Raw genomic sequence first — 16,370 nt, 5'->3', positions numbered from 1 at the left:
CAGCACCTACATTTAGCCACCAATCAGCAAGCACTACCTAGGTGCTAAACCTAAGATGGACCGGCTTTTAACCTTAAATTCTTGCTTTTTCGAATAACGATACCAAGAGAACAAATAAAAATTGATAATAGGAGTAAATTAGAAAGTTGCTTAAAATTACATGCTCTATCTGAACCATGAAAGAAAAAAATTAGGTTCAGTATCCCTTTAAGGGTTCAGCAAAGGTTAATTCTGCAAAAAAAATTGCATACTTGATCTAAATCCTAAATATTTAATTTTGGCTTCCATATTATTAATTTGACCAAATGAAAGTACTGCTGTCTTATTAGTAACTGCTGTGCAATCTAGGACGGGCCTCTGAAGCTATTCAGCTGAACACACATTTAATTAAGGAACATAAGCATAATTAGCACATAGCTCAGAGAAAAATCAGTGACATGCGTGAGGCATTTTTTGCTTTCGTGCTTTGTTTTGCTTAGCAAGAATCTCACCAAAGCAACACGATTATAACCTGACTGTTGAAAATCCATTACAGTTTCTAATTGCCTTAATAGCATTTCAGCTTTAAAGGGCAGAGGTTTTCCTTTTCTGTTAAAATGAGCTTGGCTCTATTATTCTGAGACTGAATTGCTGCTTCCATGTTGAATGCTCGTTATCATTTATTGACTTCAGTACACATTGTCATTGTCGTATCAGTGGCTGCAGCTGCTTGCTAATCAGTTTGTGATAATTACCTGTATATAACTGTAACCATGAGCTTAGCTCATTTTAGTTAAATAAAAGTGACAGATTAATAAGTAATAAATTATTGCACGATTAGTAAACAATATTTTACAGGGATATAAGTGTGTAAAAAGGAAATGCCCTAATGTGTTAGGACAATTCAGACTTCCCAGCTGTTCCTATTTGAGAGGGACAGAACCTGATTCTGAGCTCTGTCCTTCTGAGACAGCCTTATGTCCTTATTTGCAGAATTGCCCTTAGCCCCAACCACAAATCCCCCATACACACCCACTTACCGCCCATACACACCCACTTACCACCCAGACACACCCACTTACCGCCCATACACACCCACTTACCGCCCATACACACCCACTTACCGCCCATACACACCCACTTACCACCCAGACACACCCACTTACCGCCCATACACACCCACTTACCGCCCATACACACCCACTTACCACCCAGACACACCCACTGACCTCCCAGATACATTGACACCCCCACCCCCTTCCAACACAGCTCCTCCCACACAATGGCAACCAGCCCCCATCAGCCTCCTGAGACCCTGATACCCAGCCACAAATGTTGGGCGGTGGGATTTCATTATTGCAGTGTTGCTTGCAAACAGCTAGGTGTTTAACCACAGCAAAAGTCAGTTCCAGAGCAGCAGTTCACTACTGGGAGCTAGCTAAACACATCTGGTGAGCTAATTACAAGAGTTGTGTGGAGCTCCCAATAGTACATTGCTGCTCCGTGACCTACGTAAATATAAGATTAAAAAGTCTCATACAATATATGTTCTGTCTGAAACAAACAAGTTTTATTTTGCCTTTTATGTCCCTTTAATAATTTGCTGAGCATAAAGAAACATACAATGCTGATCCTTGTGCAATTTAAGGGGCATTAAGCTTAAACTTGTATTCCCTGTAAAACATTTAGCTGTGTGTACTAAAAAGAACTTTGCTGTCCACTTTTATTATTTATTCTGTCGCTTTTTCTGCAATTTGATTGGGGTATTTACATTTAACCCAAAGAAGCTGAAGTGCATCCTGCGAAATCCAGACCCTTGTTCCTACAATGTTCTACAGTAGTGATTGCAAGATCAGTGCAGGATCTCATTAATATCTGCCTCTAACTGGCAACAATAAAGAAGATAAGTTAGATAGTTAAAGGGACATAATACCCATATGCTAAATCACTTGAAAGTGATGCAGCATAACTGTAAAAAGCTGACAGGAAAATATCACCTGAGCATCTCTATGTAAAAAGGGAAGATATTTTACTTAAAAATTTCTTCAGCTCACCAAAGTAAGAGCTCTGTAAACACTTATATTTCAGCTGCTGTACAGCAGCACGTTGGGAAAAAAAATAGCCAATTAACATCAGCAGTGCTGAGGTCATGCTTTACTTAGCTGTAACCTCATGAGATTTCACTGAAGTCTTGTGATATTTCATAGCAAACTTCCTTAAAGGGACATTAAAGGGTCATAAAACCCACATTTTTTATTTCATGATTAAGAAAGAGCATGCAATTTTAAACACCTTTTTAATTTACTTCTATTATCCAATTTGCTTCATTCTCTTTATATCCTTTGCTGAAAAGCATATCTAGATATACTCTGTAGTTGCTGATTGGTGGCTGCACACAGATGCCTCGTGTGATTGACACACCCATGTGCATTGCTATTTCTTCAACAAAGGATATCTAAAGAATGAAGCAAATTAGATAATAGAATAAATTGGAATATTGTTTAAAATTGTAGTCTCTACCTGAAGCATGAAAGAAAAAATTTGGTTTTAGTGTCCCTTTAAACTGAATAGGAAAATAACATGAATGAGCCTGCCCATGCCAGATGCACAGTCCCTTGCATGTCCTGGGACTAGTATCCTGATATTCTGACTAATTTCAAAGTTATTTCCATTTTCCCCACCTCTTGTATCATGTGACAGTCATTAGCCAATCATACATGCATATGTATATACTGTAAAGTTGTAAACTCTTGCACATACTCAGTAGGAGCGTGTGCCTCTGAAAGTGTGGCTATAAAAAGATTGTGTACATTTTGGGAATTGTAAATATTTTTAATATTGTATGCTCTATCTAAATCATAAAAGTTTATTTTTTACTTTATTGTTCTTTTAAACTTCTTAAATTTCTAAAAAAAACTGTTTGCTAATGCACTTCGGGGACATAGCTTGTAAAATGCCTTTTGGATATCTTTATTTTATCTCCTCTGCTTTGTCCAACTAGGGACAGGTATAAATGAGCTCCTGTACTGATCAATCAATCACCATATTGAATGTTTAATGTCAGAGTAAAATGTATTAAAAGCAGGTAAAATAAACAATGAAAACATAACCCCCAATAGGTGGGCAGTTGATGGGATAATTGGTGTGTCTGGGCAGTCTATTCAATAAAAATATTGCATTAAAACGTTATAAGGGCTCAAAGTTATGAGGTATCAGGTTATGGAAGAAAAAAAGGCAGGCAAAGGAGATACATACATACACATGTCTAAACATGTTCACAATTTTTAACATTCCAATGTTCTTCACTTACAGGGAAATGTTCTTTTTATTGTAAATACATATATACTGTATACATATATATAAATATATATATATATATATATATATATATATATATATATATATATATATATATATAAAACTATTGCTGCAGAATCTGTTGGCGCTCTACAAATAACCGATAACAATAATAATAATAATATATATATGTGTGTGTGTGTATACCTATACCTATATATCTATTCCTATAGATATATAGGTATATATATATATATATGACATGAACAGTATTATATATATATATATATATATATATATATATATATACAGGGAGTGCAGAATTATTAGGCAAAATGGGTCAAAAGAAGGACTTGACAGGCTCAGAAAAGTCAAAAATAGTGAGATATCTTGCAGAGGGATGCAGCACTCTTAAAATTGCAAAGCTTCTGAAGCGTGATCATCGAACAATCAAGCGTTTCATTCAAAATAGTCAACAGGGTCGCAAAAAGCGTGTGGACAAACCAAGGCGCAAAATAACTGCCCATGAACTGAGAAAAGTCAAGCGTGCAGCTGCCAAGATGCCACTTGCCACCAGTTTGGCCATATTTCAGAGCTGCAACATCACTGGAGTGCCCAAAAGCACAAGGTGTGCAATACTCAGAGACATGGCCAAGGTAAGAAAGGCTGAAAGACGACCACCACTGAACAAGACACACAAGCTGAAACGTCAAGACTGGGCCAAGAAATATCTCAAGACTGATTTTTCAAAGGTTTTATGGACTGATGAAATGAGAGTGAGTCTTGATGGGCCAGATGGATGGGCCCGTGGCTGGATTGGTAAAGGGCAGAGAGCTCCAGTCCGACTCAGACGCCAGCAAGGTGGAGGTGGAGTACTGGTTTGGGCTGGTATCATCATAGATGAGCTTGTGGGGCCTTTTCGGGTTGAGGATGGAGTCAAGCTCAACTCCCAGTCCTACTGCCAGTTTCTGGAAGACACCTTCTTCAAGCAGTGGTACAGGAAGAAGTCTGCATCCTTCAAGAAAAACATGATTTTCATGCAGGACAATGCTCCATCACACGCGTCCAAGTACTCCACAGCGTGGCTGGCAAGAAAGGGTATAAAAGAAGAAAATCTAATGACATGGCCTCCTTGTTCACCTAATCTGAACCCCATTGAGAACCTGTGCTCCATCATCAAATGTGAGATTTACAAGGAGGGAAAACAGTACACCTCTCTGAGCAGTGTCTGGGAGGCTGTGGTTGCTGCTGCACGCAATGTTGATGGTGAACAGATCAAAACACTGACAGAATCCATGGATGGCAGGCTTTTGAGTGTCCTTGCAAAGAAAGGTGGCTATATTGGTCACTGATTTGTTTTTGTTTTGTTTTTGAATGTCAAAAATGTATATTTGTGAATGTTGAGATGTTATATTGGTTTCACTGGTAAAAATAAATAATTGAAATGGGTATATATTTGTTTTTTGTTAAGTTGCCTAATAATTATGCACAGTAATAGTCACCTGCACACACAGATATCCCCCTAAAATAGCTATAACTAAAAACAAACTAAAAACTACTTCCAAAACTATTCAGCTTTGATATTAATGAGTTTTTTGGGTTCATTGAGAACATGGTTGTTGTTCAATAATAAAATTAATCCTCAAAAATACAACTTGCCTAATAATTCTGCACTCCCTGTATATACTGTATGTATATATATATATATATATATATATATATATATATATATATATATATATAATTCTAAAAAGTGCATAATTTTCTATGTGAAGAACATAGGAATGTAAAGAATGTGCAATCTTTTTTCAGGTACCAACTTTCAGCCCAACTTGTTATTGCAATTGAGGGTTTTAGTAAGCCTGTGCATTCAAATAATTTGTTATGATTAAAACATGGAAAAAGGTGGCCGCTTGCGGCATTCGGTTTTATTTCAGAGCCGCATTTATTCACAAGAATAAATGTGGCTCCGAAAAAAAACTGAATGCCGGGCCTAGTTTTAAAGGGAAATTAAACATTTTGGGATGGTAATATAAAATGATAAATCACATATGTAAAAATACCTCTGCAATATACTTTCATGATTTATTTTGTCCCTTTTTCCTGTAATTACATTCTGAGATTGTGAGCTTTTCAGTTCCTGAAATGGAAGTGCAGAACACTGTTCCACACAGTCATTGGCTGCACACTCTAGTGACCTATTTATAACCATCCCTAATTCACCACAGCAGAGAAGGTATCCTAAGTTACAACATGGCAGCAACCTTTGTTTCATAGACTCTAAAACTTTACACTAATTTTGTCACTGTTTTAACAACTAATGCAAGTTTAAAAAATACATCTACATGATATTCTCAAGCTTTTCTTTGAATGCATCATTCTATCTAGTATTTATTTAGTGCTTATTGTCCCTTTAAGCATTTAAAAAGCTTAAATTATAATTGCACAGTACACATTTGCCTACATTTAATGAGTTCTAAAAAAAAACGTATAGTTTTAAATTACCTGTTGTTACAAAGATGTATGGGGTGGGACTCAGGAGGGAAGCAGCAGAACTGAGCAGAAAATCTGTATTTCTTCTGTAACTAATGGTGACGTGAGGGACTATTTTCCAGGGGAACGTAGTGAATAAAAAATTCTTACCTATATGGTCAGTGAATCATTCTACTGATCCAGTGAGTCACTGTGTATTTTGGGGGTGGGGGGGATGAAATTCTCCAAAAAAAAATGCTCCAAAAAATAAATAAAACATTTGCAAATGCATGAGTCATAATACAGGCAGCCGGTAGGCGCCCCTCACTGCAGTGCGCCTGTAGACACATGCCTACTGTGCCTAATGGGAAATCCGGCCCTAGATGTTCCCTATCCACAGTTTATTAGTGAGTCTTGTTTCTCACATTAAGAAATTGCCAAGCCTCAAAGCCGGTGTCAAATTATTTCTTTACTATGTGGTTATTAATTACGTGTAGCCTCACACTCGACTACTTGGTAAAATAACTTGATCTATTTTAGGTTTAATTTCACATTAGTTCCATGTAACTGCTGTTAATTAGATGAAGCTTTTAGTTGGACACAATGCCTCCTGATAAACATCTATTATTTTTCAATTTTATGAGGATAATTTACTTTGCATGTGTTCCTTTCAATGTTCAGAAGTTCCTAATCTTGTAGTATTCATCAGGCAGGAATGTTTATTTCATAGTTTGTAGTAAACCATCTCAGTCCCCTAGTGCATTAAGATTTTTTTTCACATAAAATATTAGTATACATTTTTCAGATAACAGGAAGAACCTGAAAGAGAAGATAACATGTCAGCAAGATTTTGTGTAGATTTGGACATTAAAAAGGGACACTTAAGTCAAAATTAAACTTTCATGATTCAGATAGGGCATGCCATTTTAAAGGGATAGTAAAGTCCAAATTAAACTTTCATGATTTAGAAAGGGCATGCAATTTTAAATAACTTTCTTATTTACTTTTATCATAAAATTTGCTTTGTTCTCTTGTTATTCTTAGTTGAAAGCTAAACCTAGGTAGACTCATATGCTAATTTCTAAACCCTTGAAGGCCGCCTCTTATCTGAATGCATTTGGCAGCTTTTCACAGCTAGAGGGCGTTAGTTCATGTGTTTCATATAGATTACTGTGCTAATGCACGTGAAGTTAAGTGTCAGCACTAATAGCCTAAAATGCATATCTATCAAAAGATCTGAGATAAGGAGGCAGTCAGCAGAAGCTTAGATACAAGGTAATTACAGAGGTAAAAAGTATATTTCTATAACAGTGTTTGTTATGCAAAATTGGGGAATGGTAAATAAAGGGATTATCTTTTTAAACAATAAAATATTTGGTATTTACTATCCCTTTAAGAGACTTTCCAATTTCTGAGGCACCAGCAACTATGTGTTAGTGTTCACAGTGTATACATATATGATTCTGTGATTGGCTGATGACTGTCACATGACTCAGTTGGCTGGCAAATTGAAGTACATTTTGAAATTTGTCAGAATCAAAATCTTTTACTCAGTTAGAATTCAGTGCTATTGCATTTTCTTTTTCATTATGCACTTGTTAATTATGAAATTCGACTGTATTTTATGGTCCTTCGGACTAAAATGAAACATGTATAGATTTAATATAATATATATGCAATACATACATTTTTATGTTTATTTTTTATTCATGTAAACATTGTATTTTTAGATACTTAATCTTGTAGTGATTTATCTGAAAGAAGCCTCTCTCTTTTTCACTTGTAATGAGAACTTTTTCAAAAAGATTCTCCATTGCTCATTCATTCATTCATTCATTCATTATACAATGGGTAAAGTCACATCTTCATTAATGAGCACTTAAACACTAGCAAAATACTGCCTGACTGAATAAACTAAAAAAAAATCATTGCAATTTGTATAAATGCCTGATTTTGTTTAACAGTTTTTTAACTTACCATTAATGCAAATATAGTTTACATGTTTAAATCTATCTATCTATCTATCTATCTATCTATCTATCTATCTATCTATCTATCTATCTATCTATCTGTATATATATATATACTGTATATATATAGAGGCATGGTATATTTTTGAAGTTGAATGTCTCTTCTATAGGTATTTTCTTAAAGGGACAGTCTACTCCAGAATTTTTATTGTTTAAAAACTTTATTACCCATTCTCCAGTTTTGCATAACCACCACAGTTATATTAATATACTTTTTACATTTGTGATTACATTGTGTCTAAGCCTCTGTAGACTGCCCCCCATTTCAGTTCTTTTGACAAATATGCCAATCAGTGCTGATTCAGAAATAACTCCACAGGACTAAACACGTTGTCTATATATCACACAGGAACTAGCGCTATCTAGCTGTGAAAAATGTTCAAAATGCACTGAGATAAGAGGTGGCCTTCAAGGGTTTAGAAATTAGCATATAAGCCTACCTAGGTTTAGCTTTCAACAAAGAATACCAAGGGAACAAAGAAAATTTGATAATAAAAGTAAATTGGAAAGTTTTTTTTAACATTGCATGCCCTAAATAATCTGAATCATGCCAGTTTATTTTTGACTAGACTGTCCCTTTCAGAAGCAGTTCCCCAAGTGTATATTCTTGGTGTATTTCACTAATCAGCAGTTAAAAACACTGAATGTAATTCAGTGGCAGGTATAATACTTGTAAATTATGCTGTTGTAATAAACAGTTACCCTTGTAAAATTCTGATAAAATAAATTTGCAATTAATGACTGAAGTGAGTCTCTATAATATATATTTTTAAATTTCTTTATGAAATAACTGTATTTCCAATTAAAGGGGCAGGAAACCCAATAGTTTTCTTTCATGATCAACATAACACAATTTAACTTGTATTTACACATCAAAATAAATATGTGATTCAGCTACAATAATAATAATAAAAAAAAGGTTTCAAACTTACTTATAATATTACATTTGCTTTGTTCTCATTGAATTCTTTGTTGAAGAGCATTCCTATATAGGTAGTGTGCACGTCTAGAACACTTAATTACTGATGCCATCTAGGGTTCTTGCACATGTATAACATTGTTAAAAACGTTTTTCTTGCAAAACCCTTGCCATACAGTGCCCCAGACATGTGCATGCTCCTGAGCCTACCTACCTGATTTTCCAACAAGAATATCAAGAGAACAAAGTAAATTTGATAATAGAAGTAAAACTTTTTTTTATTGTATGCTCTCTCTAAATCATGAAAGACAAATTTGGGTTTCATGCACCTTTAATTACTGTTCACATATACAGCTGATTAGGAGGTTAATCACTTTTTATATGACTGGCAGAAAGGATCATTCATTGATCTACAGTGTAAGTGTTTGGATGATATTTATTTATTTATAAAATATTTTACCAGGAAGGATACATTGAGATTTCTTTCGTTTTCAAGTATGTCCTGGGATCACAAAACATTGCATTGTTACAATAGGGTACAATAACATACAGAAACAATAATAATACACAATGTATGCAAACATTTAATATAGAACTGGTAGGAAATATTTAATCAACCATGACAGGTGCATTCATTCTGTTTAAAGATATCTAGAGAGGGATCTCTTAAAGGATATTAGGCTTGGGGAAGGTTTGAAAGTGTGCGGGAGGTCGTTCCATAACTGTAGGAAAAGGAGGATCGAGCTGCTTTCTTTTTGTATTGAGGCAAGCTAAATAATGTGCTGGTACTGGATTGGAGGTTATAGGAGGTGGGAACAGCCGGGGAGAGCATTCTGCTCAGGTAGGGTGGGAGCTTCCCAGAAAGGCTCTTAAAGACAAGGCAGGAAAAATGGAGGGTGCGTCTGGATTCCAGCGACAGCCAGTTTAGTTCTTTTAGCATGTCACAATGGTGGGTCCTGTAGTTACATTGTAGCACAAAGCGGCAGAACGAGTTATACAGTGTATTTAGTTTATTAAGGTGAGTTTGCGGTGCAGGTGCATATACTACATCCCCATAATCCAAGATTGGCATCAGCATTTGCTGTACAATCTTTTCCTTTACTGTAGGGCTGAGGCAGGATTTGTTTCTGTACAGGGCACCTAGTTTTGGATAAAGTTTAGATGCACGTTTTTCTACGTGGAGTCCAAAAGATAGATTAGGGTCTAACAACATACCTAAGTATTTAAAAGAGTAGACTGCGGTCAGCGTGCAATTGAATTTTGTTTTGATGCGAAGATGGGAATTTTGTAATTTGTGTAATTTAGGTCCCGTTCCAAAAATCATTGTGACAGTTTTGTCAGTGTTTAGGAAGAGTTTGTTTTTTGAGATCCACTTTTCTACCTCTGTGAACTGGTTTTGGAGCACTGCTTCAAGCTGTGGCAGATCGGAATTGTTTGCATAGAATACTGTGTCATCTGCGTACATGTGTACAGTTGAGGATTTGCAGACATTAGGCAGATCATTTATAAATATTGTGAATAGCAGGGGGCCGAGAATGGAACCTTGGGGTACACCACACTTGACTGGGAGAGGGAGGGAGTCGCTGTCAGAAACGGAGACATATTGTGATCGATCCGATACATATGATTGAAACCAGGTTAACGGACTATCAGCAATACCAGAGTTCTTTTAGTTTGAGCAGTAATATGTCGTGGTCTACTGTGTCAAAGGCCTTTGCAAAATCAAGGAAAATAGCTCCAGTTAGGTCTCCTTGATCCATGCCAGTTTGGATGTCGTTGCAAACTTTTAGGAGGGCAGTTGTAGTGGAGTGATTCGGGAGAAAACCTGATTGGTAATACTCACATAATTGCGTATGGACGCATTTTTCTAAGATTTTTGACAATACTGGGAGCAAAGATATAGTGCGATAATTAGAAACCAAGGTTAACTCCCCACTTTTATGGATAGGCACTACTCTTGCAGTTTTCCAAAGTTTGGGTATGTATCCAGACACCAAGGATTCGTTAATTAGGGTTATGACCGGTTTAGCGATTGCCGGCGCACTGAGCTTCAACAGCATTGCTGGGATTTGATCAGGTCCAGACTGGTTTTTCATTTTTAGATTATTAAGGTGTTTCTTAATGACATTGATGGGTACAGGTCTAAAATTGAACTTCTCTATATTGGGCCTTTGCTGATTTAGTGGGGCCTGATCCACATTTGTAGTTTCAGTGTCATTTATTAGTTTGTCAATCAGGGTGGTGGAGCATCTGACAAAATAATTGTTAAAGGCATTTGCTACTTCTAAGGGGAGTTGCAGGGTATGGTTGTCCACATTGACAGTGGGGGGTTGGGAGTAGGGGTGTGCATCTTCACTGGTCTCACGATTCGATTCGATTACGATTATCCTCTCAACGATTCGATTCGATTCTGCGATGCATCACGATGCATCACGATTACTGCCCATGATTTTTATATATATATATATATATTTATATAAAATTGACCTACAATAATCCCTACATACTTCAAACGGAAATTGTATTATAAATGTTTATAAAGACTCATATAATTATTGATTATCACTTATTGAACTTATGTCATAAATTACACTAGCATAGCCACCAACACATTGCAGATTTTGTTTTCATGTCTGAACAGTTGATTGAACACTGAGTCATATCCCACTCGTGCTGTATTTCTCTTCCCAACATAAAGTGCTCCTGGGATAATTCATAATTGCTCCCTAAATTTGACAATAGTGATTCTCACTGTAGGACAATTCTTGCTTTCTACTACCAAAATAAAAATTAGACACTGTGGTCCACTACGTATCACACACACTATCAGATTCAGCACCAGTCCCTACACCGGAAATAGCGTAACACTATTGGTAGCACTAGATTGCTTATGGGGAAATAATTGATGTGTCCCAAGGGCAGAGTGCATAGGTGAGAACACTGGTGGTGGTAATGCATTATGCAGGGATTGAAAACATATTTATTAATGGCGAATGGCGCCAATTGTAATGCAGTTCTAGAATCTGTGAAGCAGGGTTAGACTTGGTATGGTATGTCCCTTTAATTGCTTGTTTGTTCCAAAAGAGTTTAAATTGTTTACAGTTCACAAACAGTACAACTGCTATTGATACTTATATACCGCTGTTATGCATGGAGTACACCAGGAATGAATCCACTGAAATATGAGGCAAACGAGTATAGGATTCAGGTATTAGGAGATTCGTAGGTATAAACCCCAAAGTGTAGATATAAAGTGTAACAGAGTGCAATGCTATGGCAGGTTTGACAACTTGGATACAAATCCCAGTAAAGCGTGTCTCCCCATGATACAAAGTAGGTAACGTTTAGAATCTGTTACAGCGTGTGTAGTTATCACTGTACTCACAGTGTCCGGAGCTGAGTAGGTAAGGCTGCAGAGTAGTGAGGCCAAAGATGGAGCCATTCCGGTAGACTGCTGCAGAGATCTTCAGTAAGCTGCCCTGTAGTTTCAGGGTTTGGCGGGGATGCGCTGAGAGAAGGGAGACGCCAAGCAGGTAGTGACGTCAGCGGATCTCCGTCCTGCAGATATGAACGGCTGCTATTACCTGCTGTAAGGAGTAAGAGCGAGACACAAAGTAAGCAATCTGTTAGGGATGATGGCTGAAGTATCTCTGGGTAATACTTGCACTGGAATATGGAAGGTTTAGCTCTTTTAAGAGTGTGAGACGTTAGTTCCCAATTGTTAAGGTGGAACATGACACCAATCCAGCGCTCTGTATTTTTTCTTGCCTCTGTTGTCAGTCCTGGAGGCGGGGTCACATGACGTCATCACGTGAATCGATTAGGGCCCTTGACTGCATCGATGCAGAATCGTGGAAGGCTGCATCGCGATGCATCGTACAAACGATTATATTCAACACCCCTAGTTGGGAGTGGATTGGAGAATTTTGTAAGTTATTTATGAGTTTCCAAAACTTTCTAGGGTTTGATATGTTATTGTTTAGATTTTCACAGAAATATTGGGCCTTGGCCAATTTTGTTTGTTTAGAGCATATATTTCACCATTGTCTATATACACAGTGATCGTTCATAGAGCCTGTATGCTTGAACTTTGACCACAATGAATCCCGAAACTGGTACATTTGAATGAGGTCAGCTGTGATCTAATTCAAGTGTGCTCCTTTTACTCTCACCTTACGCAGCGGTGCATGTAAATTCCAAACTTGTAGGAGTACAGACTGAAAGAATTCAACTGCAGATTCTAGATCAGGGATTAGGTTTAATCTGTGCCAGGGGAGGTTCTGGATGTCAATTAGAAAAGATTGAAGATTACATTTTTTGAAGGATCTGGTGATTTTAACCTTGGGAGAGGATTTAGTTGCCTTTATTTTGCGCACACAGTACACTACGCAGTGGTCACTGAAATTGTTAGGGAGAACACCTGCCTCCTGGATTCGGTCAGGAGAAGTGGAGAGAATCCAGTCGAGCAGGGTGTGATTATGGTTTTTGATGTTTATGCGAGTTGGGGAGGAGATTAATTGCGTTAGCTGCAAAGATTTAAACAGCGAGCGACAACTGTTATTTTTTGGATTCAGCCAATTAATATTAAAATCTCCAAAAACCAAAATTTAACTTTTTGGGTTTTGAGCTATGGTTTCACTAAGGAGATGTGCTATGTCAGAAATTGAATGCACAGGGGAGCTAGGTGGGCAGTAGATTCCTGCAACAATGATTGATTTACTGCAGGGGATCTCAATTGTGCCAGAAAGGAAATCAAAGGTGGCAGGAGAGCTATATTTTTGTAAGGGGGTGTACTTTGTAGAATTGTCAACATAAATTACAATGCCGCCTCCTCTCTTTGCTCTATCATTTCTATGGCATGAATATCCATGTATTGCAATGGCAGAGTCAGGTATTTTTGCGGTTAGCCACGATTCAGAGATCACAATGATTTTGGGCTTGTAATGCGAACACCAAGCTTGCAGTGCATTGATTTTTGGTAGTAAGCTGCGGATATTACAGTGCACAAAGGAGGGGCCTTTTTTAGCTGGAAGGCTAGGAATGGAATTTGTTGCTGGACCAGGGTTAGACTCTACCTCATTTGCAAGGGCAAGTAACATAAGGAATAGGAATTTTGAAATAATTTTTGTTTGGCCATATAGTGAATGTGATACTTTATAATTTTGTGAGGTTGGGGTAGGAGGGTTATTTTTAATAACCCTCCACCAGCACTCAGCAGATAAGTTACAGCAACAGAGAAGGCCATGGTGTATGATAATGTGTTTTCCAGTTTGAGGTGTGTGTTTATGGCGGTAATGATAGGAACTGAATTGGAGTGAGAAAAGAGTTATAATGAATAACAGTATGGTCATATTTTGATTCATGTTAGTGGTATGAGGTGTGTAGATGGGGAAAAAAAAGTATATACTATTAATGTGTGATATGTAGATATTTGTAGGAGGAGAGGGTATGTATTCTATAGGGTTAAGTAAAAGGAAGGATGTGTTGATCAGTGTTTGCAGCTGTCATTTAAGGAGAATGAAAGTAGTGTGGGAAACTATCTATAAATTAAGAAATTAGCCTGGGGTAGGTGGGAAACCTGTTGTTTGCATAGCAGTGGAACAGCTGAGATGAATGTCTGTATTTTCTTTTAAAACAGGCTCAAGGACAGAGATATATTAGCGTCAGATTGGCCTGCAAAAGTTTAAAGGAATGGGGAGGGTATATCTATGGACATTTGAGATAAGGGTCATTCAAGCAAAAACACAGGGAAAGTTGAAAATTACAGAGATAAGACAGAGGTATTCATGTAGGGGAATAAACCATTAAACAAAGTACAAAAAAAGATATATGGGCCTTAACTGGTTAAACTAACTTTTAACATAATGGTCAGACATAATGGTGATAAAATATGCATTTAAAATTTTAAAAACAAACAAAAAATAACCAATATATATAACAATACACACATCAGAAAATAACAGGGTATGGATATGGTTAATAAGAGTTATGTATGTTTTTTGGCAGAAATATAATCACTGTTTTATGAAGGGTTTAATAATTGCTGTATATGTGGCTGTCATGAGGAGTTAATCACTTCTGAGGACCTGATACAACTGTTTCATCGCTGACATATATGGCATTTAAAAGGGGTTGATCACTATCCCATATCTGACTGGAATAAGTTGTCAATAACTGCTGTAGAACTGGTTGTTCTTGGGGGTTAATTAGTTGGAGGTAAGGGTTAATTATTGGTGTATATGCAGCTGCCAGAAGTGGTTAATCACAGTTATCTGTGTATAGGAAAGGGTTTATATCTTATATCTGCTGAATAATGAGAAACATAAATAAAGTCTATTAAAAAATGTATGGCAGAATTATACTTGTCTGTTTCTATACTAATTATTTTCTTTCAGGCATAACTATGGGTTTTTAAATAAATAAAGCTAAACAACTGTTAAAATGTTCTTTTAACCATGATCCTTGTCTTGGACATTTTTAATAGTATAATTTTAACAATGATTATTTATTAGTTCAGATACAGATATGAAACATTGGTAACTAGTGATTAATTCATTAGGAAATATTTATTATATTATGATGTCATTTTGTATAGTTTTTGCGTGCTGTTCTACTAATGTAATACTCCTTTTGTTGTGTATTTTTCTAGGCACTCTGAAAATACAGCTACAGTCCAATGCATAGAAGCACATCAAGATGTATCTACTCCCTGCTTCTACTGATGATAGCGTTGGGGGTGCCTTTCATGACGCTTGCTCTTGCAGATGAACTTGCAGGAACAACTATACCACCAGAAAGTAAGTACAGTATCCCACAATAAGCTTGTTTACTGTCATACATAAGTAGGGGTGCCACCTCAGCCATGTTTTCCTGGACACTTATGAGTTACACATGCTCCAGGGTGTGCAGGGAGGAACATGTATTGTGTTTCTGCACAGCATTATTCATATTCCTCCCTTCACACCCTGCAGCATGTGTAACTTATAAGTGTTCTGTATTTTAAGGGATGGGTGGCAACCCTATACATAAGGTCACTGCTGTCACATTGCTGCAGCATTATGGCTAAATGAATCAAAGTTAAAGTGAATGTAAATTTTGATGCTAAAGTGCCCGGTTTTTAAAACTTTGATTAAAAACAGGGGCACTTTAATTCATCAAAATTTACATTTCACTCCTGTTGTGAAAATAAACTTACTTTTTAATCTTCACAGCAGCTCCAGCTTCCTCCACCTGTTTCAAAGCCTCTTCCTGGGTCTAAAATGAGGTATCTGGCTTCCTCCAATCACAGCAGTGAATCAGACACTGAATCCCCCGGGGGGGAATCTGTGATTGGAGGATGACCTATCAATCATTTCTGACATCAGAAATGGCTTGTGAGACCGGAGGAAGCTGGAGCAGCTGTGATGTTTAAAAGGTAAGTTTTTTGTCACAACAGGAGTGAAATGTAAATTTTTATGAATTAAAGTGCCCCTGTTTTTAATCAAAGTTTTAAAAACCGGGCACTTAAACATCAAAATTTACATTCACTTTAATCAGGTTTTCTTATTTACCTGCATTCAGGATATTTTCTTATCTATTTGAGCTATATTAGTTTTCCCCATAATTTGCAACTTTCAAAGCTAAGCTGTCATGTCTGTGACTTTCAGAAAATAATCTTTTAGTCCGAGTTTAGG

The 16,370-nt window shown here is 36.8% G+C and overlaps 1 protein-coding gene across 1 annotated transcript in view; it reads left to right on the top strand.

Annotated features, from left to right (window-relative positions):
• LOC128648290 (neuropeptide-like protein C4orf48 homolog) overlaps positions 1 to 16,370 on the top strand; it is a 53,898-nt gene that overhangs the window by 27,055 nt on the left and 10,473 nt on the right. Inside the window, exon 2 of the mRNA XM_053700916.1 lies at positions 15,347 to 15,494. Coding sequence (XP_053556891.1) covers positions 15,374 to 15,494 — 121 coding nt within the window. The 5' untranslated portion in view covers positions 15,347 to 15,373. The remainder of the gene's footprint in view (positions 1 to 15,346; positions 15,495 to 16,370) is intronic.

Source organism: Bombina bombina, chromosome 2 (assembly GCF_027579735.1).
Source record: "Bombina bombina isolate aBomBom1 chromosome 2, aBomBom1.pri, whole genome shotgun sequence".
In the NCBI taxonomy this organism is placed as follows: Eukaryota; Metazoa; Chordata; class Amphibia; order Anura; family Bombinatoridae; genus Bombina; species Bombina bombina.
The sequence above is the reverse complement of the archived record's forward strand: the minus strand, read 5'-3'. Positions and strand labels throughout refer to the sequence as shown.